Here is a 24,030-nt window from a genome sequence, read left to right as displayed (position 1 = left end):
ATAGCTCAGCGAGCAGGGAGTCGAGACAATGGTGACATCGCGGTCGGAGGGGTTGGGAATTCGTGCCTGGGCTGCAAGAGACAATTTAGAAACAACTGAAGAGACGCGCTGCCCCCACCTCCGACAGGCACAGCCCCCCCGGCACACTGGGAACCCCTTCTCCGCCTCACAGAGCGGAGGAGCCCTGCAAAGTTTGCCGAGTTTTGAGGAGATTTTTGTCCCCCGGGGTTGCGTTTGTGCCCCAGACCCTGCGAGCTACAGGTCTGCGGGGCTGCTCCCGACCAGGCTTTGAGGGGCAAGGAGGGGCTTCCAAGGGAGTCGCTCAGTTTTGGGAAGCATCGCCTGGCGGCTCCCCTCAGTCCCTCGTCTCAACTCGTTGTGATTAGCGCAGTAGGGAAGGTGCCAGTGGCAAACTCGGGGGCGGGGGGTGGTGGCGTCCTTTGCAGAGTCACCTCAAAAATATAAAAAAAAAACGAGGAGGGCTACTCCTCGTTGGCTTTGCGGGGTGGTGCCCGGGCCAGTCGTGGTGCGGGTCCGCGGAAAACGTACCCGAAAAGAGATCACGGCAATCAGTGCGCCGAGTTTCGCCCAATCGGTTTCCTGGCCAAAAGCGGGTGGTTGTTAGTTAGAGGGTGCGAGGGGAAGGCAGGGCGAGGGGCTCCCCTCGTTCCTGGGGGCGAGCGGGACCCCGGCGGAGCGAGGGCTGGAATAGGTTGGAATAGATTTCAATAGGTTCACCCCCTCCCTCTCTTTCCCGAGACAATCACTTGGTACCCCATAAGCTCTGGTTAAAAAAGGATAAATATATACAATAAAAATAAATACAAGAAAGTGGCACTTCGAGCCTTCTGGTGTCCCGAGACAGATCGACTTCCTCCTTTTTTTTTTTTTTTTTTCTTTTTTGGTCAGAATTTGTATAAAATATCAAGCTCAAATTAAAAGGTCCTCTCCCCCCCCTCCCTTATTCTTTCTTGTTCCCTTAATTCCTGTCTAAACGGTTTTGCTCTGGGAGAAGAAATCTTTTCTATAGGAGGGAGAGAGGAAAAAAAAAAACCTTCAAGAAGAGAAGGGTATTATTGTTTTAATCCTCTTACCCGCAGTCATTTTAAAACAGGGTGTTTTGGAGCCTGAAATGGCGTCTCGTCTCCCAATCCCATCCTAAATCCTCCTGGGCTGGGAGAGAATCTAAAGGCAAGGAGCTGGCATCTATTAGCAATCTCTCTAAAGGCTTTAAACTGCTCTTTCTGCTGCGAAGGCATGGCAAAGCTGAAAAGCAAACACAACCACCGCTCCAGTTAGTGAGCTCTGCCAGATAACCAGCCCGGCCGCTGGAAGGGAACGTACCTGCGAAAAGCCCGAAGAGAGAGAAAGAGGGCAAGAAAAGGAAATAAAATAAAATGAAAAGCTGGATTTCCTATTTTTACATACTGGAGGGAAAAGAAATATTTCGGGTAAAAGTGAAAAAAAAAAATCATAAGCGGGGAGATGCGTTAACTGCTCGTTCCTTCCCCGTCGAAGCCCCTCGGATTCCCCCCTTGTCCGCTGTCCCTCCCTTTGCTTTCCCCGGCCCTCCCGTCTCAGCAGGGCCGCCCGTGCGCTGCCGGAGAGGAGTTTCCCCGACGGGACGGGCAGCAGATCCGCTGTCCCATGCTCCTCAGGGCTGCTTCCATAGCTCCTAATTTTATCTCTCCGTGTTGTGTCCGTTCCCCCATTCCCCGCTTCCCCCCACCATCCCCCCCAATTTAAAGAGTAGCTGAGAGGTGCAGTAGGCTAAGCTGGAGCAAGCGAGGCGGCCAGGAGGAAGGTGGGGGACCGCGGCGGTTCTATAATTAAGGTAGGGAGATTATCCCCCACCAGCATCACCACCCTGGGGCCGTCGGTGGAGAGGGAAACTTCAGGGTCCGCTCCAGCGTGATCCTAAGCGGGGGGCGCGGGGAGAGGCACGGCTTTCCTTGCCTGTGCCTTACGGACCCCATCACCCCCCTTCCCCGGTCCTGGGGTCTAGCCCTCCTCCCTCCACCGGCATCCCATCCGCTCCCAGGGATTTAATTAGGCGTTTACACCTCGGCTTGAAGTAAATGACTGGTAAGAAGTGCTGGGGGTGGGGGGTGCATCAGCAGCCCCGTTTTGATTGACAGGGTGGAGGACCATTGAAAATCTTGCTGGGTAGTTCCCGGGTCGCTATGAAGCTCCTTTTAAAAATCCTTCTCCAATGCTGACTCCCGGTAGATGGCAGCTCCGCCGGGCGCGCAGGCAGCGCGCAGGCAGCGCGGGCGGATGGAGTAGGGCGGGCCAGGGCGCAGCGCCGCGCTCCCACGCGTGTCACCGCTCCCACGGCGGGCAGACAGGCTGCCCCACCGCCCCAGGTAAGAAACCACCCCCTCCCCCGCAACCTGGGCAGCGCGGTTCCGGGTGGGCTGAGGATGCCGAGGGTTAAGTAAGAGGAGTTTGGGGCTCGCTTGCGAGGAGCGTGAATCTCTCCGGGGTGGAGGGAAGTCCGCGGCCGGTGGAGAGGTCGCCGGTGGGGATGCACGCACGGTCGAGGAGAAGAAGCCCAGCCCGGGCTCCAGAGCAAATCCCATACCCTCCTGTCCTTTTTTTTTTTTTTCCCCTTTTTTTTTTTTTCTTTATTTGGAAATGCTTTCCAAAAAAAAAAAAAAAAAATACAACCCCCCCAAAAAACCCCCAAACCACACTACCCGCCCGGGGTCTCGTTCCCGACTGACCCCAACTCGGAGCCCCTGGGCCCGCTCCGGTGCCAGGTTTAGGTAGCTGCCAGGGATGAGAGGGGTGCAGCCCGGCATGGTGCGGGACGGGCATCCCTCAGTCTGCCGGGCTCGGTGCGGGAGAGAGCGAAACTTTCACCCCACTTACATAAAGCTGTCTTAGTTAAGTTGCCCAGCCCGGTGAGAGCTGAGGGGAGAAACCCCCCCGAGCGGGGCCGGGAGCGGGGGAGGCCGGCGATGGCCCCGCTGGGGGTGGCTCCGGGGTTGTTTTTTCTTTCTGATGCGGCTGGAAGTTGAGTGCGGAAGGGACGGCAAGGGAGGGCAAGACTCCGGCAGCACTAGGAAGCTGTTCTAGGGCGAATCACACCCCCACATCACTCCTTTGCGAGGTTAAACGGCAAAACGGACGAGGGGGACAGTCTTTGCTCCCCCCACACTTTCCGCTCTCTCCCTTTAAGGGGCATATGAATCCCGGACCTGCTCTGTCAACCCTTCTTGATAAATTAAGGGCTTCACAGTCGAAACCTATTTACACCTCCATTATAGGGCTAACCAAATGGGGATCCGCATGCATATTTTTACCGTAAGAGATCTCATACATCTCCGCCAGAGTCGCCCCTCGGGCCATGGGATAACAGATAGTGAAGGGGAGGTTGGGGGGGATGGGTTGTGCTCCGCCACGACCAGCACTTGAGCGGAAAAAAGTCTGCGTCCCCGCTCGACGCTGGCTGCCCGGGGCACCCGGGACCCGTTCGCCTTGAACGGGGCAAGGAGAGAGCGAAGGTGACCTCCCCGGGAGCCTTGTGGGGGCACCGGACACACGGGCTCCTCTAGTCCCACGCAAGGCCTTCGGGAAAGTTTCTCCCCTGATGCAGATAAGGTTTGACTGCAGACGGGGTTTGACCCTTTATTTGGGGAGAGAAGGCGCAAGAAGCGACCAGGACGAAGCCCTCCGTTCCCCGCGGTCGGCGGCTTTCCCGGCTGCGCTTTCCATTAATTTCCAGGCGTCGATCCCCGGCGCCTGCGGTGGCAAAGGGGTCAGCGTATCCTGGGACGGGCCTTTGGTGTCCCCGAGGGTCGCCTCGGCGAGGCCGTCAGCAGAAAGGAGGGAGGGGGCAACATCCCCCGTTTCCCGGTGGGATGCCCGCACCGAGCGCTGCCCGATCCTTTTCGAAACGAAATGCGGGCGGAGTGAAGTGGTACCGAAGCTCGAGACCCGGGAAAGGCTCGGCCCAGTCCTCCTGTCTCTGGATGGGCGCTTTGCGGGGTTTCTCCCGCACTCTCTGCTCCAGCCGGCCGCGCTCCGGCTGTGTCCCGCATTCCGGCTCCGCTTTCAGCGCCGGGGAAAAAGAAATGTCCCCGCTCCGCCTCATCCCGTCCCCTCCGGCGGCCCCCTCCAGTTCCACTTGGTTAGCTCAAGTTTTCCATGTAAATGACAGTAATAAATATCTAATCATGTCCCGCAGCTATCGGCGGCTCGCCGAGCAGCCGGCATTAATGAGACATCCAGGGGAAGTGGGGGAAAGGAGAGAGGAAAAAAAATAAAAAGGAAAGTTTTTCGGCTCTCCCCGAAATGGTTTTCTAGAAGGGAGGCTCGGCCTTGGAGGCGAGAGGATGCGGGGGGTCGCGGGACGTGGAGCCCCTCGCTCCTCCGGAGCGACTGTAGATGTGGGTCGTGCTCAGGTTCAAACCCATCCCCTCTAATTAACCCCCTTTCCAAAATCCCAGCGATTCCCCCTCTAGGGAGTGGCGAGTCCGCTCGCATCCCTGGGCCGGGGGCTGCCCTCTCGAAAGCCCCGCGGAGATGCGTGTGCCCATCCCCGCCGTGATTCCCAAACAATTAATGGAGCTGCAATGAGCTTTGAATGCTGATGGTGGGCCGGGAGGGGGGTGGGATGGGTGGGAAGGCTGCGGCTGAAATTAAACCATGAGAGTTGGATTTGTTCTCCTAACGCTAAACAAATGGACTGATTACCTTCTTTCCAAACGCATCAGTCATACTACATTAAGTAGCGGAGAGCTAATTATCCCAATTAGGAGGCTGATTTATAATTAATGGCTTGGACCAAGTGATAATTGGATGTTAATGGATAACAGTTTTGTCTGAAGTAGCCTCCCGCTTCCCCAAAGGCAAGGCTGGAGGGTTGGTTGGTTGGGGGTTTTTTTCCCCCTTCTCTCTCCCTCACCTCTGCACGGAACACAAAGCAAATGCGAAGCGAAATCTGCTCGTAGATGGCTCGGGTGGGACCGTCCTCCGGCTGCGGGAGCCGCCGACCACTTCCCAGCTTGCCCGGGATTTAGCTAACCGGGCTGCAGGGGTAACCTTCAGTACCTACATTCCTCAGCTTTTCAAGCAATACCTACTGCCTTTTTTTTTTTTTTTTTTAACTCCCCTTCCTGAGTTTCCAAGCCGTGGACGACTGGGCCTGTTGGGTTCCTCACCCACTTACAGAATACGAGTTGTGTTCTCGATGAGGGGCAAAGGCTGAGCCCCAAGGTGTGCCCTAGTGCAGACGGGACTATCCTCCGGCCTGTCCTAGGATGTGGCTCCTCCTGAGGAGGAGAGGTTTTACGCCCTCCCTGGCCCACCCTCCCTGTGCAGTGGCGGGCAGAGAGTGAATTTGCAGCTTCTCACTGCCCTGTGTTTCTCTTAACCACATCTCAGAACTGGCATGCTGATTGTTTAGCTTTTTCCTTCCATGTTCACTTTTCACCCATGAGTAAGTTGATGCAACTCAATCCTTCTTCCTTGCTTGCCCCAGCTGGGAGAGACTTGGACCTACAACCCTTTGGCTTTCGGATCATGTTTCTAAGTTCGGCTTTTCCATTCTAACTAAGAGCTGTAATGGCCACAAAATTCCTGAAAGGGTAAGAATGACTTCAACCCTGAGTTACCCCATGACTGATGTGAGGTTGTATTAAATTACACCAACGTACTCCACCCAGAAATACACCTAAAACTGTACCACTAGTACACAGAAAACCAGTTTAGATCAGCTTTCCAGCTTTTCCTGCTAATTTAGAGAGATCTTGATGCCTGAATGGGAGATTCTCCTCATGCTAAGGCATATGAGGAGGCTCCTGCAGTGATCTTATTGCCATATGAGAAAGCACAGCTTTTTAAGGGCGCTGCTGCAGATGTTGCTTCTCCTCAGTGCCACTGTCACTAACCTGCACCAAAGAAACGGAGCCAAAGGAGCTTCCCACAGATCAGAGAGGAGGGGGCAAGCTGGCCAGGCAAGTTTTGCACAGTATAGTTGTACAGGCAGTGACTGCAGTGGGTTTCGTTCTCTGTGTCTTTATCCTTCAAAAGGACTTTTTGCAGAGAAAGAGGAAAACTGCGTGAAAAGAAGTCAGAGTGAACAGTTTCTTTCTCCTGCCTCATTGTCACAGCCAGCCCTGCCAAAAAAAAGGTGCAGAGAAGGTCCAGTTCTCATGATGTGGCTACCTACTGATTTTACTGGTGATGCTGTGGGTAAACCCTTTATCTAGAAGTAGTCCCTGTTTTCTAAGACTCCAGTGATTTTTCAGTGGCATCCCAAAATTTAGCTCGTCAAGTTGGAAACGCATCTGCTGAGGCACTGACAAATGTCAGCTGGGTTTAAATCCTTTCAAAAGGTTGAGTGCTGATTTCCACCACTTGCATCTGAACAGAACATTTATAGCTACCTCGTTTCATTTGGAGAAACACAGGAGTAGGGAAAATGCTGAAGAACATGGATTCAGTAAATCCAAAATTTTCCAAACCTATGCAGCTACTGATAAGCTAAGCTACTTTGAGGGAATTTCCATCAAAACATGCTTGCTGTGAAGAGGGTGCAGAATGTGTAAATGTAACTAAATATTCAGGAATTAATTTGTGGTGCACTGGGTCAGCCAAACCCTGGGACTTTTCCCACCAGTTTGTTCCACTTTTAAGAGCTAACAAAATTGATTTATTTTTTTATTTTTTTTCCTCCCCCTTTTGACTTCATTAGGTTTTGGATCAGATTCCTCATGTTTTTTAAAGCAGGTCTGGTGCAGATATAGCTCCTGGGAAGGAGAGTGTCTCTGAGAGGGGCTGGGAACAGAGCTGGGAGCAGGATGGACCAGGAGTTCTCCAAAGGATGGGAAATGGGTGTTTACAGCCAAGAGTTGTAGGTAGAAGACAAAACAAATGTAATTTCTTCCTGGTAGCTGCTGGCACAGTTCTCTTAGGACCAACTGTAGCCTCTGTATGGCCAGAGCAAATTTTGACTTGAGAAGTGCGGCTCTAAAGCTGAAAGTGGGATGGGGTGACACTTGGGGACTCCATTAGGACCTTCCAAAGAAAGAGTAACAGTTGCACTGTGGCAGACCAGCGGATGGATTTTGGTGGGCAGAAAATGTTCCCTCCAAAAAGCTGTGGGAAGCTGATGTCCTCAGCACCAGGGAGGGAGCGAGTAGGCAGCAGCCCTTAGCCCAAGGTGGGTAAACATGCCTCTGCTGAAGGACTCCACATCTCCCTTCAAAACCCAGCAGACATTCAGCTGCTCTGCCTGCCTTACAGCCCACAGCTCTTTAAAGCACAGATCACCTGCTGGTGGCCAAAATACATTGCTTACCTTGGCAGCCACACTTAATTCGGTGTATGGATCCAAATGCTTACAGGAAAGGAAGCATTACATGCACCCGTGGTGCTCCCCAGCCCCTGGCACCACTGCTGCTGACTCCAGTTCCTGGCCCTGTTTTAAGGTGACACGAGTCTTCCCTCCCACCCCAGCCCCACCTTGTAAAAGCCACTGAATTCAAAAGGCTTTTTTTTTAAGGGGCAGGATGACAATGAGTGCTATCACTTGAAGGAAAACTTAAAATTTCTGGTATTACTTTAATACTTCTAAGTTATTAGAAGTACCTTGCAATTGTATGGCTTGCTGGAGCTGTTTTCAGAATTTATTTTTCTTCTTTTTGACTGAGTTAGGACTTGTCTGTTATTTTGTCTTATAGATGATTTTAGTCTGAGCAGAAGCAGTTGCCACCATGTGTTTTGTGACTGTTGTTTTGAGTGGTGTAAAAACCATCTTCAGGGGCAGAGCCAGGATGTAGCTGAGCTCACAGAGACATCCCGGGTTCACGTTCTCAACTTCTGCTGCCTTCAAAATTTGCTTGTTCTTTATATTTCCCCAAATCGCCTTCAAGCAGAATTGCACTTGGTTGTCACAGCCTCACAGCTTTTCAGCTAACCAGGTGAAAGAGCACCTAGGAAAGTAGTTTTGTGCCAGCTGGGTTAAACTCCAAGAGAGCAGCACAAACCACGTTTGCGCGTTTCACAAAAACCTTGCAGGAGGGGAGCAACTGCTCTCAGCTTAACACCCCAAACTACAGCTCCAACTTTTTACTTGAGGAGCAGTGATGGTGGGTGGAGAAATCAACCTCCCTCCATGCCTCGTTCCAGTTGCTGCCCTTGGAGCCCAGCACCTCGGCTCAGGTATTGCACTGGGAGTGCCTCATGCTGCCAGCCTGGCTTCCAGGCTTGTAGCACCTGAGAACAGCAGGAGCAGAACTAGGAATGTCTTTAACTGCTTCAGCAAATCTTTACAAAGCTTATCTGTCAGGGCTGCAGGCGCTTCTTGCAGTGTCTGATCTCCCTTGTCAGGGCTCACTGTAAGATCAGCGTCATGGTTGTGGTGCTCAGGACAGACAGAGGTCATTGTCACTAAACGTCACAGGTTTAAAACATATTTTGGTGGGACTGTGCCATGGGTAAAATCCTCCAGGACATTGCCCCATCTTCCAGGGACAGTGGAGATTCCTGAAGCCCCAGCAGCAGCCCCACACAGCTGCCTTCAAGCCGGTCAGTTCGCTCCTGGAAGCAATCTGCAGTCAAATGTGCTGCAGGCAAAAGCTGTTTTGGGGGCAGAGAGAAAGCAGCGAGCCACCCTCATGCTGCCAGCAGCCCTGGGGAAGGGCAGGTTTGAGAAATCTGGTTTGGAAAATTCGCTTTGCCAGCGTTAGGGAAAACAAAATGATGCTTCTCAAGCAAAGGCACTTTCACAGAAGTGAGGGGAAGGTCTGAGCCAGACAAACCGGGTGGAAATACAGCTAAGCCAGAAACATGCTTGTTTTGGAAGGGGTGGGGCGGGGAAAAGTATTTTTTTCATATAAACACCCAAGATAAACCCTTTAAGCTGTCTGTGAATTCAGTAGTTCGATTGCAGAGGCTTTAAGGGTACTCCAGGTCCTGAAGCCAGGGCAGTCCAGAGGCAGAGATGCCGTAAGGTCTGGAGAGGTGTGAGCAGGTGGGCAGCACAGGTATGTGTGAGCCTGGCTGCAGTGGGATGCTGCTGCATTTCGCAGCCATGGATGTGGAGTGTGCAGCAGCAGTGTTGGGTTGTAGGGTTCAGTTTCCACTGTGCTATTAATCATAAGAAATCTTAAATGCATGTGGGTTTTTTGTTTGTTTGTTTTCGTTTTTGTTTTTTTTTCCTGCTGCTACTGACTGAGCTGGAAGCAGAATGAGATGAGAAACTAGAGTCAGTGATGCTCATATTAAGAGCTTTTCTTATTTAACCAGGAAAATGCTTCACTTCAGTATAAATTCTAAGCTTTTCCTGAGGCTTGAGTGCTGCTCTGAAGGAAGGAAGGAATGGAGATTTTTCCTGGTTTGATCTGTAATCACTGATTATCTTGTGTAAATTATGACAAGCAAAAGATTTAGCACCACAGTGATGTTCAGTGATGCCACTTCTGGCTCGACACAGCAAATTGCTGGGCTCCAAGCCCTAAAACTTATCCTTCACTCAAAAGCAGAGACTTTCAGGATGTCTTCATTTTACTTTGGACATAGTGAGCCTGCCCCTCTGAAGATTGCCTCTGCAAACAGAGGCACTGGAAAGTCTTTTGCCAGGAACCATCTAATCAATCACTCAGTTCTGTTATTTGGGCCTTTTGGGGACAAACGATGATATCACTAAAGCCTTAAATAAAAATCACAGCAGCTGATGAGAGTCACCTCTGTGAGCCAGGGCCTGCTGTCTCAGCTGCCCACAACCTGATGTCAGAGTTTTTAGAGTCCTACAATAAAACTTCCTTGTCTCAGCAGGATGCTCTGAGGTTTGTTTTATAAAACTCACAAGCATCCTATTATGTTTCCACCACAAGTAGATGAGCATTGTAAATACAGTTGCTGTGCTCATCAGCAGCAGAGCCTCAACAGAGGCAATTATTTGACAAAGTCTACCCCAAAACTGTGATGCTCTCCCTAAATGGAAGTATTTTCAAATTTCAGCTGCTAGCAATCCTCCAGGTTTTAAGAAAAAGCTCTCTTTATTTATACCAAGGTCACTGGTTATGGCTGAATGTGATCCGCAGGAATTGGTGCAATTGGTCAGGTTTTGCTTTTGGAGAGTTATGACTTGTTTAAGCAGATCTTGTCCAATTAAGATCTCTGCCCACGGTAAGAAATTAACACCATTTAAATCCAGGGATTTACACGGGTGTAAAAATATTGCAGGAGGATCAGAAATGTGAAGCCCTGGGAATGTTTTTGAGAGCTGTTCTCAATTCCTTTATTTCAGTTACAAGAAAAGTCCTTTGGAAGCCTATTTTTATGGAGCATGTTGCTCTCAGACTTTGACGTTTGAATGAGAAACTGTGATGTGTTGCAGTATTTCAAATTATTTATATTTCATCCACTAGAAAGGTGAAATTGTTTCCTTAGACATTCGGTAATCTCACGTGAGGAACAAAACTTGATTTATAACAGGTTGGTTATTATCTTATTTCCCACACAAAGAGGGCCTCATACACCCCCCACCCCACCATCACCAACGTCCCCAGTATTGGGACAGCTTTGATGAGGTGATAATGTAACAACATCCCACAGTGTCCACCAGGTTAAAACAGACTCTGGTGTCTTCTTCTCATTGAGTTCTCTAGGAAAAATTCAGTATTCTTAATTTGCAGGTTTTTATTGCCCTATTCTTCGTGATGGCACCTGAGCATCTTGTGTAGATCAATGAATGTAGTCTCAGTACTTCTCTGAGGTTGGGATGACTCATTATTTGGAGGGACCAGCTGAAGGGAAAAGAGAAATGGTCCAAAGCCCCTGCAAAGCTTTAAGTCCTACTTTCAGCCTCAAACTCATCTCACCCAACAGTTTGCTTGAGAAGGGTAAATGTCTTTTCCCGGGCATTTTTTTTTGCTTCTACCTGGGGAAACTGGCCAGGACAAGCTTTTGAAGAAAATCCCTCCATCTCAACTCAATATAGTTTTGGGGAGCAAATTCAAATCCACTGTCTCAATTTAAAACTCTTTTCTTTCAGAGCAGTGCTGGCACAGGGATCTGCTGGGGATGCCTTTATTTGGGACAGATCAGGACAGGGAAAAGCTCACCAGCACTGACACACACTGACACAGGCCAGCACAAGTGACACTTGAGTTTGCAGGCTGCAGGGATAGATCCATTTCTCCATCAATGAGTTGTGTCAGTTCTGTAATTTTCCTGAAGACTCTGTGTGTGGCTGGCAGGTGAAGCCAGGTACGGACTGATGATGTTTTGATGGGGGGAGTAAGGTAGTGAAATGAGGACAAGAGTGAGCAGAAAATGGTCCTGATCTCAAATTCTTGGATCTGCTTAATACAGTTCCAGAGTGAATTCTGTGGTTTTGTTTTGGTGGGGGTTTTTTTTTGCTCCTGACAGAAGAGGAAATATGGATGATTTGTTGCAAGGTACTTTTCAAATAACTTCAGTATGTCATTTTTAAAAGATGTTTTATTGTTCCCAGATCTGTCTCAGTTCCACACACACACAAGCCATTCAGAGCAGGAGTTTTCACCTGGTGAGGAAATGAATGCGTCCCTCTTCGCGTCTTCTCTCAGGACAGAATTACATGAAAAATTATACAAAACTAGGTACCAGTTAAACAGGGATACTCAGGAAGTAGAAAAATTGAGAAGCTAAAGCTGATAATGTTAAAACCCAGGGCCAGATCTCCCCTGCATGCCCCACTGTTAAGTGGTGCACAATAAATTGCACCACTCTTGTGCTGTACGAATTCGTGGGAACCAGAGGCGTCCGAGGCCGGTGTTGGGAAGGGATGGATGGGAACCACGTTGTTGGTTGGAGGTATCCCAGTCTGCTCTGGGATAACAGGGTTCCTGTTCCTGGCTGGTAAATGTGCAAATTGTTTTGCATTAGATTGCACAGCAGCGGCTGAATAAGGAGTGATCTGCTCTCCAAGTTAGTCTGGGATGGGCAGAGACCTACATTGCCTGGTCTCAAAGCAGTGCAGGGAATGGGAAAACCTGGACTTCTCATAGCCAGCAGCAGCTAAAGCTAAGGGGAATCTCATGTCCTCTCTGTGAGGCTGGATCTTAGAAGGACACAGCCCCTGCAGTCTGAGAGATCTGCAGACTTGAGATGAAAAATAGGCACAGCATCCATGAGTCTTCCATAGTGAAAATACAAGTGAGAGGCAAAAAACCGTTGGAGAATTTTGGGACTGAGGTAGCAATGCCAGGATTGCCAAGGCAGAAGGAGGGGGAACTCCAGCAGGGTCTGGCACAGGGCACGGCGGGGAGACCTCACAGCCTGGAGCTGTGAAATGTGGGCAGCTGGGAGAGAGCAAGTCTTGTGATGCTGAGGATGGGGGAGTCACTGATGCATGGCCCCTCAGGGCCAGAGAAGGAAACCACCTTCCCCAGGAGGTACCAGCCCCAGGCACTGCATGGCAGGATCCAGACCCCTGTGCTGAGCAAGCGCTGCAGGATCAGCCCCCAGGCTCTTGGCAGGGGTATTTTTCTCTCATCTATTGTTTTCCTGCACCTTTCCTCAGCTCCCATCTCATTTCTCCACTGCTCCCAACCTTTCAATGATCGCTAATGCACAAAAGCGGAAAGAGGCATCCCCCTTTTCTTCCAGGATGAGCCCCACATTACCCTCCCAGCTTACTGACCACTCAAGCCCATTCTCTCCCACAAAGCAGGAGTTCAAACTTTGCTCTCATCCTCCTCCCATCTGTGGCTGTTCCCAAGGCCCTCCAGCCACCCAGAGACATAAAAGATGCATTTGCAGATTTTGAAAATTAAAACCATCTATACAGCCAGTGGGAAGGGATCAGCTTATTTGGTTGCTTAATGAAATATAAAGATTATTTTAACCAGTGTAAGCACTATTCGACAGCTTGTGAAACACAGCGGTGGCTTGATGAATGGCTTTCTCCATTAAAAAAAATTGCTGCATGATGTCTTTTAAATATTTAATTTATTGGGGTTGGAGTGAGCTCGGAGCTGACAGTTAAACAGGAGCTGTTTGTGGTCTCAGTTAACTTTGCTTACTAGGCTGAACGGTCTCACTCAGTAAATTCCCTCATTTTTTTTATACTGAATCTGGGATGATACATTTGCTGCACAAGTGAGTAGGAAGTTATGCCTGTTGTCTGCATTGCATTGTACCAGGTTGTTACCACCAAAGCTGTGATGGGCATTGACTCCTGTCCTGAGTCCATCCTAAAGAAGTCCGTTTTCTTTTCCTTTTTTTTATTTTTTGGTGTGCTTTCTCCTAGGCCACCCAGAAGAGTTTGTTCAGAGACATGTACACACATAAAATCACCTTTTAACAATCAAATAAGTTGAAACATTCCTGGAGAAAGTGTTTCAGTGGAAACACTGAGCTCCAGACACAACACCATTGGCAGTGCCCTTGGAAGACTGAACAGTATGGGAAAATTCCCCTCCTCTCCCCCTTTCATTTTTCCTTTAATGTGCCAGCTTGCTACACAACCGACGGCATGCAAGGGGGATTAGAAAAGAAAAACAGGCATTTCTGTGAGTTGGGAGTCAAAGACACTTGGCCTCCCAAGTATCTTCTGGCAAGGCTGAGCCCCGGTGTGGCTTCTCCTGCATCTATTAAGGACAGAGGTCTGGCAGCAGCCCAGGGCAGTTAATAGGTTCTGTGTCCTCAAATGGTTTTCACGAAACACGCAGGAACTTAATAAGCTTTGAGACCTCCACCCCGCTGGCCAAAGCTGGTGGAACCAGCCAGCTGGTTCACAAGTTAGGGGGTGGGAGGGGAGGAGGCAGAATGAAGTCGCAAATCTCTGTTTTGCTGCCTGTGCTGGCCAGAAAAGCCAGTCCTGCTCTCTGAAAGAGAGGCAGGGAGCAACTTTCCACCCGGCTGCGGCGGACTTGCTGACGAGGGGGACTGGCTGGGCACTGCTGCCCTCTGAGCCAGCTCGGTGCGTGCTGGCACTGCTCTGCTGCAGGCTGGGGTGGGATGATGCTCTTTGGAAATGAACCACACCAAGGGTGGGGTGAGGCTGTGACACAGATGGCACTGAAACCACCCAGAGTAGTGTCCGGGTCACAGACCTACAAGTCTTCCCCAGGTGATGGGAGATGTTCTCTGTGGCCATGTCAAGGGGACATGGCACTTGGACATGCTCCTGTCCCTTAAGATATGCCACCAGCAGCAAAGCTGTGCAGTCCTGGAAAGGAATATCACAGCTATAATTTCACTGTGAACCCAGTGTGGTTCGTGGGGAAAAGAAATACAAACGGCAAAAATCTATTGGCAGGTAAAGTCCCTCACCTTGATCAGAGAACCAGCAAACAATTTTGGCACTACCTACATCTTCCCTAAGCTGTGTTAGAGCATTTTTGTGTTAGGTCGGCATCTGAACAAAAAATGTCCATTTTTACATCTTAGGATAAGGGGAGTGAATCCAGAGTGGGCAAATAAGTAGACACAAAGCAGATGAAAGACATCAGGGTGTGTATCAGATCTTTGTGGTGTAACCATACCTGGATCTGTCACCCTCCAACAGTGCACTCAGTTGCTGAAATGATGCAGTGGCGGAGCACAAAGGACTTGGGGAACAGGAATGAGGTTGAGTGCTAGACTCCTGAATTACGGATTTATATTTACTGCAGCCTCTTTGAGGAGAAAATCCCAAAAGCAAAACCCACACTGATTCCCCCAAATCCCTCAGTCAAAAAAACACCAAAAACATCCCAGAGCAACAAGGGTCATCCCTGAGCTGGCAGAGAGTTTGACCAAACTCCAGCTGCATGGCTTCCCTCCTCCCATCCCGGGCACCCTGACAGAGAGATGCTTGTGAAGCTGAAGTCACAAGATGCCCCAGGTCACTGCCAGACCCTATAGTAAAAAATTCAACTGCTTTTTCAAACAGCTACAGCTTGGTCTGTGGATGTTAAGTAGGGTCACTCCATGTTTGTGCTTCCTACATCAAGATGGAGAGAACAGGAGTTCAAAGCAGGAGGAGTAGTGGGACCAAATCGTTACCATCTCTCCCTCTTCACCCTGAGTCTGTCCTCCATGGGCAAAAATGAAGGTCTTTGCTCAGTACAGAAAATATGACAGATAATTGTTCTTCCAGATTTTTGCTCTTCAAAGCATCAGGTTTCTCCTGAAACCCAACCACAGGTGTTGAACCACCTCCCTCCAGCGTTTAAATTGTTTTCTAAGAGGCTGCCTAGAAAAGATGTCTGCTTTCCTTAAGTTAGTCCAGCTGAACCCTCTTTCTCTGAACGTTCATTCATTCCACTGACTTTCCAGATGATGACTTGCTGATGTAGATGGTGGTTTAAAAAATTTATTTTGTGGCTAATGTTTCACAACTTCCTTTCTGATGTCTTACAAACTGCAGAAACGGCATCCTGGAGGCCCTCAGTCATTTACAACAGGGATGAATGAAGCATCGCTCGGCTTTTGAGATCAATATTAGCTCAGTTTTACAGATGGTCTGTAAGGAAAAAGAGCTTGAAGTTTCATGCAGAGCCCACGCTAGGAAAAAAAAAAAAAAAGCCATTAGTTTTCTGAAATAATTTCCTTGCTATTGAGCTATGAAATGTCAGTATTTATTGCAAACCTTATTCCCTCTTTAACCATAACATTTTTGGTGTGCTATTACGCTACAGATTTATTTTCTTTTACACCACATGCTTTTTTTTTTTTTTTCCTTTTCTTTTCTGTATCATTTGTGTTTTCTTAAGAAGAACCTTAAGAAAAATGAATGGAAGCAAATTACACATGAGTGGGTTCAGATAGGAAAGATTATTTGATATTACAGCAATGGGATTACAAACTGTAAGCAATGATAGGGACAAAATCCCAGCTAGTCCTGGGGTAGAGCTGAGTCAATTCATTAGAAGTCACAGTAACATGCTAAATTTTATCGTGGTGCATAAAAAATATTTCCCATCTTTTGATAAGCATATCTGGAGTGGGATATAGTCAGGCTTTAAGCTTGGAAACCAGACTCGTTAGGATAGGAAGTATTTTGATTGCTGTCCCATAACCTGTTGGAGTTAAGAGGCTGGACATGAGCTTTGCACGCAGCAGCTTAATTTTGAGCTCAGCATTCCCAAAGCTCTGCTGAGACACCAGGACGCTTGGACAGCACATCCCTAAGCCCCTTTCTCCCCCTGGCTGATGTTTTTTTCAGGTTTATGTCACCATGCAGCACTATGGAGTGAACGGCTACTCCCTGCACGCCATGAACTCGCTGAGCGCCATGTACAACCTCCACCAGCAGGCAGCCCAGCAGGCCCAGCACGCCCCCGACTACCGGCCCTCGGTGCACGCCCTCACCCTGGCAGAGAGACTGGCTGGTAAGAACAACTCATGGCTTTTGCTGTTCCGTGGGGGAATTAAAAAAAAAAAAAAAACAAAACCAAAAAACCCTAGCAAACCAAAACCACAAAACTCTTGCTGCTTGCATTGAGGGAAACTCTTCTTTGTGAGCTGGTGTGTGACACAGCCAGCTGGTACGGTGTGCTCCTCTGCGCTGGCCGTGTGGCCAAGCTCTGCAGGGGACACTTGCCCTGCAGGGCTCGCTGTCAGAGGGCCACTGCACCTTGCTGCAGACTGGCCTCTGATGGCTGGGATCTCTGAGGGGTGAGATGGGAATGGCCCCACTACATGGAATCGAAAAGAGAGAATTAAAAAGACACCAAAATGTGTTTTAGTAAGGGGACAGAAAACAGCGGAAAATTTTTCTTTCTTGTTAGTAAATAAGAGCACAACAAACATGAGCAAGCAGTGAATTGGACTCCCCCATCGAGGGGTCCAGCTCTTGCATCCCCTGACAGGCATCTCCTGCCCTCCCAGGCCATAGCTTGTTTATCCATGTTGTCCCTTCAAGCAGGTATTTTCCACTTCTGCCCTACAAGCTGCTCTTTGCCTCTGCCAAACAATCTTCATTTGGATCTTCTTTGGGTTTCCCCTTGATCTGTTTCTTCCTGGGGATCCTAGACCTTGGCTGGGGTCACACTTTCATGCAGGTCCTGCTGCCTTCCATAAAAGAGCCTTTTAGGCTCCTGTCAAGTCTGTGTGACTTTACCCAGACTGTGTTATTTACACAGCGCTGTCGATGGTGGGACAGTGGGACAGGAGCTGCTGGTCCAGAGCATCTGAGCTGGATTTCTGTGTTCAGCCATGACTGTAACTTCACTGAATCAGTGCTGTCATTAGAAGGAAGTGCAAAGTCCAGATAGGATTTTATGATTTGGATCAGAATGGAATAGTCTTCCCTGACTGTCTGAAAATATGCCTCTGTTCTAAGACAGCTTTCTAGTTGTCTGATAACAAAACGGGGGTGGAGGGGGAAAGATGTAGGGAAAAAAAAAAAGAAGATGTAGAGTGACTCCTAGTCTAGAGTAGGTGAAAAAAATTATCTATTCAGAAAACTTCAGTGACCTAAATTTAACAAATAAGGGCCTAAACCAAAATAAGGATGCACAAGTTTCAGGAAGGTCACCTCCCAGGCGAGTGGTCCACAAAGGCATGATAATAAAGGTCTCAGACTCCTCAGATCAGTGAACCACAGCTGACTGTCAAACCTTCAGGCCAGCAATGTTACCTTATGCAGCTGTCAATAGTGACCTCCTCAGATCAGTGATCCCTCAGACCACCCTATGGCTGTGGGACCTCTGGGGCAGCACAGGGCAGGGCAGGGAGTCACTGGCCTCATCAATAAACAACCAAGGTGGAATTAAGAAGACCTGGACTCTAATCCTGGCTCGACTTCTGGGCTGCAGAATGATGACAGGTGGGCACTTTCCTTATGCTGGTCGTCCATCCCTTTGTTCTCTCACCTTTTCAGTATATAGGTGATCAGATGGGAGCAGATGGCCCTGAACTCTGCAATGTGCCTTGCAGACCTTGGGTCTCAAGGTGCCCCTTTCCAGCTGCAAGGATCTCTGGAAAGATTTTTGTGATCACCTGTATCTTTTAGAGTAATGTCTTTGACCCTAGATAGGGTAAAGCAGAGGAAGATAAAAAAAAAAAAAATCTATTCTCAAATTCTTAACTGGGAGATTCAATTGCTTTCCTGACCTCTTATCTTTAAAATTAATAACCCACCTGGAAGACTTTCCAAATTAAATCCCACAGTCCCCTTGTCTGCTTATCATTGGCAGGGTAGGCATTATATACCTACGAGCTGTTTCCTTTGCAGCTGCCGCACATTCTGTTACTTCTGAATATCTTTCAGTGCAGGTTATAGATCTCATTTGCCTTCCAGGGACAGTCAGAATAAAGCAGCACAAAAGCAAATGACCTTAAGTCAGAAAACAGAGGTTTCTGATTGTAACTGCAAAACCTCACCTGCAATTTATATTCCCCTTCTCGCACAAAGCCTGAAAACATAGTTAAAACATTAAAATAATTGCTGGTTGGCTCTCGTTGGAGTGGCCAAACTTAATGCATGAGCTGCTGCCTCTGGGGAGCTGGTAGGTCTAACCTCTACTCCAGAAATTCGGGAATATTCCAGCCTGCAGGTAGGGTGTTTAACCAGTGCCCTTTCTCCTATTTTCGCCTACTTGAAACACAAACGTTAGCCTTTTAAAATGTTTTGGGGCAGCTTCAATTTCACTTCTCATCTTGCAACATCCCTTCTCCTTGCCTGGCCGCACTGTGAGCTGTGCCTGAATGCATCAAGGATGGTCCCTGTGCCTCCAAAGAGGCAGCCACCACCGGCGTTTGAACTCCCCGAGCTGCTCGGACACCTCGAACACAAAAGTCCCTTGTATGCAACCAACACTATATTGTTGAAGACCTTTAGCCTGATCACATCTTTGCCAGGCTGCCAAAACCACACAGCTTTGGCAATCCCCCAAAAAGGCACTGCAAATGCTGACCGAGAATGAAACAGCTGGAAATTTTGGAAGAGGAATGTTTGAGTGGTGCAAAGCTGATTTGCTACGCTCGTTAGCCAGCATATCTGGAACCTGGCTGTGTGGTGCTGGGGCTGGCCTGACAGCAGGTTTTGTTTTATTGTTTAGATTCATGTCACGATGCTCGTGACAAAAGTGCAAGTAAACAGCAAGCCAGAGCCTTCATCTGGCCCTGCGTATGACAATGCCAACTTTTCTCCCTGTTAGCTTGTTTTCTTGTATGCTCATTCCTCTCTTCTACTGGAAGTCACATTCTTAACTGAATTAAAAATGATACCAGACACTGCTCTTTCTGCATTTCCTTTTTGAGAGCAAACCTCTCTCGCCAGATTATTTCATTCCAAGGCTGTAGCACAGCATGTCCCAACTTGCATAATAAAGGGTGGGTTTTTTTCATTTTCAAGTAACTTATTTTCATTGATTTAAGATCTTTCTACTCCCACTAACTGTTGTGCAATAATAACGCCTCTGGTAAAATAATAAGCCCTTTACTCTTGGCCTCAGATTTTCCCCAGTCTGAATTTCTTCTCTGCCCTCAATTTTCCAAGCACAGTTTGCAAAGTCAGACCTTGTGAGTAGATGCTCCGCTGAGAAGAGCTCAGCACACGAGCTCTGGGCTTGCAGTCAGTGGGGCTGGACGTGGTTCTGGCTGGTGTTTCCACCCCAGATGCTGGAGAGTGTCCGTGCTCAGCAAAGAACGTGCTTTCAAGCTAAATGAACACAAGCACATGAGCTTAAATGCTTTGCTGAACTGGAGCCCAGAACAGCTCTCCAGTATCATGCCTTGAATACTACAGTGAGCTACATGTGAGACATTAAAGAAACGCTATGGGGAATCTTCCCACATTGTTTTTAGTTGTATTTCTTAATGATTGAGTCTTAGACCACGGTAGAGTCGGGGCATCTGCATGTCCTGCCTCACTGATGTTGGAGCAGACTGACTTATTTCAACCAAATTTAGCACCGGAGTCTCAGCAGTTTCCACAGCTGTCATAGAAAGAGGTTCCCTCTCCAGAACAGACTTCTAGAATCTCAGACTCATAAAACGGTTTGGGTTGGAAGGGACCTCAAACATCATCTAGTTCCAACCCCCCTGCCATGGTTTCATCTCCTCAAACACCTCAATTATCCAGCAAAATGTGTGCATGTGTCTTATTAGCTCTAAAGCAAGAAAAAACCACCTTTTGTAGTTTCGTCTGATGTTAGCCAGTGCTTTGTTCAGCTGTCAGCATACAAATTCCAATAATTAAATTGGCCACTTTTCTTGTCTTCCAACGGCTGTACATTTCAAGACATCATTTTGGAGGCACGTTATGGATCCCAGCACCGCAAACAAAGGCGGAGTCGCACGGCTTTCACTGCCCAACAGCTGGAGGCTCTGGAGAAGACCTTCCAGAAAACTCACTACCCAGATGTGGTGATGAGAGAGCGGCTGGCTATGTGCACAAACCTACCTGAAGCCAGAGTCCAGGTACTGCTATTTTGTGGGTTTGTGAGTGGGGATGTTTAAAAGAATACTTTGGGGTTCCCAGAGGGCCGACAGCTCTCTTGACCTTTCAAGGTTCTTCCACTGCAACCAAAGATTTTGGGCAGTAAAGTTGTCAAAGGTGGGGGCAGGGAGTCTAAAATCATCCAAATTCGTACATCTGTTAAAGAAACATTTAATCCACATACACATTTTTTAAATTTAGGATTGTCTGAAGTGTACACTGGTTTTCATTTGTTCTTTCACATTTCTTTGGGGGAAATTTTAGAAACAGCAATAGAAGTCTACTAATTTATTTGCAAGGCTTTTCTGGCTTTCTCAGAAGAGTAGAGACCCAAGTAATTCCAGCTGCTCTTTTCCACCAGTGTCAATATTTGTAACATCTCAGGCCAAGGTTTGGGTTTGGTTTTCGTTTTTGTTTGGTTTTGGTTTTTTCAGTTTCAACTAGTGCAATGTGCTAGTTCATAACCTGCTGGTGGGGAGGTTCTTGCATTGCTGGGCTTTAAAAGACAAATAGACAAATTCACTCTAAAGAGAAAAAGAAGTAGGAAAAAATAGTTCTTTTATATAAATATCAAGACATTTTGTTCTAAAAAATGTGTAGTTCCTTATCTAACTAACCAAATAACACTAACAAAATTTGCAAATACATTTCTTCTAATCCATGTCTACTGATTTAGGTTAAAAAAATGTAAGGATTCTCTCCTCCTTCCCTACATTCAGTTCCCAGATAACAGCCTATGCCTGTGATTTACTTCAAGAGTTGGCACCACTTATGGGTTTAGAAACTAACAGAGTGCAAGCCAGTGTAATGTCATCAGACATTACAGCTCCAACACATTCTTTTTGGTTGCAACTGCCTAACAAATTTAGGAAAAATAAAAACAAAATCAAAAAAACCACCAGCAATGGAGTGCCTTAAAGAATCAACATAGAGGCTGGATATTTTTTTTTTTTTTTAATATGTTTGATGTGTCATTTGTAGATGCACTGAAAACAGTAGAGCTCCAAGGTCCAGCAAAGTGGAATGACCTTTGGGCACAGCGGGCTCGCAGTACCTCATTACTTGGGGCTCCCCTGGAACTCCCAGGGTAAATAATGCTGAATTTGGCACCAAGCAGGATTCTTACTGCTTTTTCTCACTTGCTGTTTGTTTGTGGCACTGAAGGTCTGGTTCAAGAACCGGAGAGCCAAATTCCGGAAGAAGCAGCGGAGCCTGCAGAAAGAGCAGCTGCAGAAGCAGAAGGACTGTGAAGGGAGCCACAGTGAGGGCAAGACGGAACCGCCTGTGCTGGAGACCCAGGCTACCACACCAGACACTGAGAAGGTCCAGAGCCTCCCCAGCGAGGTTGGCACAGACCTTAACCTCACCCTGTCGGAGCAGTCGGCCAGCGAGTCGGCACCGGAGGACCAGACCGACAGAGAGGAGGAGTTTAAGAGCACCTTGGATGAGGCTAAAGTGGACAAGAGCCCTGGTGTGGACAGCAAGGCTTTGAACTGCAAGAGAGCGAGCCCGAAAGCAGGTGAGGGGCAGCATCTTCATAGGGGTTGGTGTCAGGACCTGGTGTTTCCAAGGGGAGTGCTGGTGGTTGGATATAACCCTGCATTCTCTGTGGTGTGGGTGCTCACAGGTAGGCTGCCCACACCTGTCTTCTTGTCCTCAGCACTAAAGAGAACCCACAGAGGGTATGATGTCTATTGCAGAAAGAGCAAAGACCTTCTGCTCAGGTTAGATCCTGGGGAGAACAGTGCCCAGCAGCATCAGGAAAGCCATAGCAAAGAGCTCAGCCCCATTTCTATACTGTAAGGTGCCAAGTATGGAACAGATGCATGTTTAGCTCTCATGAGCTGTCACAACCCCTCTCACTTGCCCTCCAGTGCAAGAGAGAAGCCCATGCTGCTGTCCCAGCTGTAATGGGGTGCAAATCAGCACCTGCATCCAGCCTGTAGGAATAACCCCCATCCCCTCTGTCTCCTGCTGCAGAGTCCCCCATCAGCGCGACTGTGACGCCGTCATCCAGCAGTGGCCTGGCTCAGACTCACTCCTACTCCTCCTCGCCCCTGAGCCTCTTCCGCCTGCAGGAGCAATTCCGCCAGCACATGGCAGCCACCAACAACTTGGTCCATTACTCCTCCTTTGAAATGGGGACACCGTCTGCCATGCCCTACTTGGGCATGAACGTCAACATGGCGCCACTGAGCTCTCTGCACTGTCAGTCCTACTACCAGTCGCTCTCCCACGCTCAGCAGGTCTGGTCCTCACCCATCCTGCAGGCCTCCAGCTCCCTTCCGAGCCTGAACAGTAAAACGACGAGTATTGAGAACCTGAGGCTCCGGGCGAAGCAGCACGCCGCGTCCCTCGGGCTCGACACCCTGCCCAACTGACTGCCAGGGCAGCCACCGCTGCCCCCACGAGAAGGTGCACCAGAGGTTGGCACTAGGCATGTCACTCCCCACGCGCCCCCCATCTCTTCCTGGAGCTAGGTTGCTCCCTTTCGGGGGAAGACTTTGCATTTATTAACGTCTCGTTAGCACCACGATTGCATCAGACATTGCCAATGGCCTGGTCTTCGCTAAGTATTTAAGGAGGAAGGGGGAGAGGATTTATGTTTAGACAGATGAACTGTCCTCTGGACTGCCATGAGTTAAGCCTGTAATGTTCAGGAGGAGCCCCCTCTCCTCATCCCCAAGATAAGGTGCCAACTGTGTTATAATTCACCTTTTTTTTGTTGTTGTTGCGTTCTCTGGGGAAAGAAAGAGCCCTGCTTTGTCTTGTATATAGTTTATAATGTTGACAGCACCCATCACCTGCGTGTTACTGTCAGTGTTACGGAACTGTGACCTCTTTTGTTTTTATTCCCCCTTCCTTCTCAGTTTTAGTAGCTAGTGTCAAAGTTACAATCAGCCACCCTCCCAACCTCAGCTGGTAGCTAGTTGCTCTTCTTGGGTCAGCATCCTAAAGGTGTTTCTGAGGAAGAGAAATGATTGTGCACTTCACCACTCCACTTCTCCCTTCTCTGCTAAAGCTAATTTTATAACAGCTGGGAAATGATCTGAAGGTGAATTTCCTGTTTAAGCACTTCCTATAAGGCAAGCATTCTTTGTTTACTTTTTAATAGCACTTGTTTAAAGAGGACAAAATATTGGCTAAATGCTGCTGGCTGGGAGAAAATAAAGGCCAAATTCACAGGGTTATTTTTGATCTACATTGTTTCCTCATTGATCTGCAGTGAAGTGTAAACTCTATTCACAAATTTTGGGGTTTTCTTTTTGGAGAGTATTTTGGTCTAACTTTGACAATAGAGAATAATAAAAACTGTGTATGAACTCCTGGTGTGTTCATACACCACGAATTATATGGTTCTTTGACAAAAACTTGATTAACACAAGCTGTGTCTAGAAAAAAAAATCTCTGATCACCAAGTTCTATCCTCAAGCTCTCAGTTCAAAACTGGTTATCAAGTGAAAATGTAACAAGTGAAAAATGCTGAACTGCTGGAGGCAGAGCAGGTGTAAGCAGGGACTTTATATTCTCTTTGAACCTGAGGGGGGATAGATGAACTTGCCAAAAATGCAGGGTTTGCAAGTAACCAAAATTCACCAGCTTCAAAATTACCTCATTGAACACTTTCAGTTTTAGTTCATTGAAATTGCCCATCATTC

At 48.3% G+C, this 24,030-nt stretch overlaps 1 protein-coding gene across 1 annotated transcript; it reads left to right on the top strand.

The window, feature by feature from the left end:
- Nucleotides 1-11,781: 11,781 nt before the first annotated feature.
- On the top strand, nt 11,782-23,635 carry DMBX1 (diencephalon/mesencephalon homeobox 1). Its single transcript, XM_027894875.1, has 5 exons — nt 11,782-11,856; nt 16,151-16,316; nt 20,174-20,352; nt 21,536-21,890; nt 22,352-23,635. Exons 2-5 carry the CDS (start codon nt 16,163-16,165, stop codon nt 22,750-22,752), a joined length of 1,089 nt encoding a protein of 362 aa, XP_027750676.1. The 5' UTR covers nt 11,782-11,856; nt 16,151-16,162; the 3' UTR covers nt 22,753-23,635.
- Nucleotides 23,636-24,030: the final 395 nt, after the last annotated feature.

This window comes from Empidonax traillii, unplaced genomic scaffold, assembly GCF_003031625.1.
Source record: "Empidonax traillii isolate 1590-97213 ecotype Southwest subspecies unplaced genomic scaffold, ASM303162v1 scaffold15:size5535645, whole genome shotgun sequence".
NCBI lineage: Eukaryota > Metazoa > Chordata > Aves > Passeriformes > Tyrannidae > Empidonax > Empidonax traillii.
The sequence above is the reverse complement of the archived record's forward strand: the minus strand, read 5'-3'. Positions and strand labels throughout refer to the sequence as shown.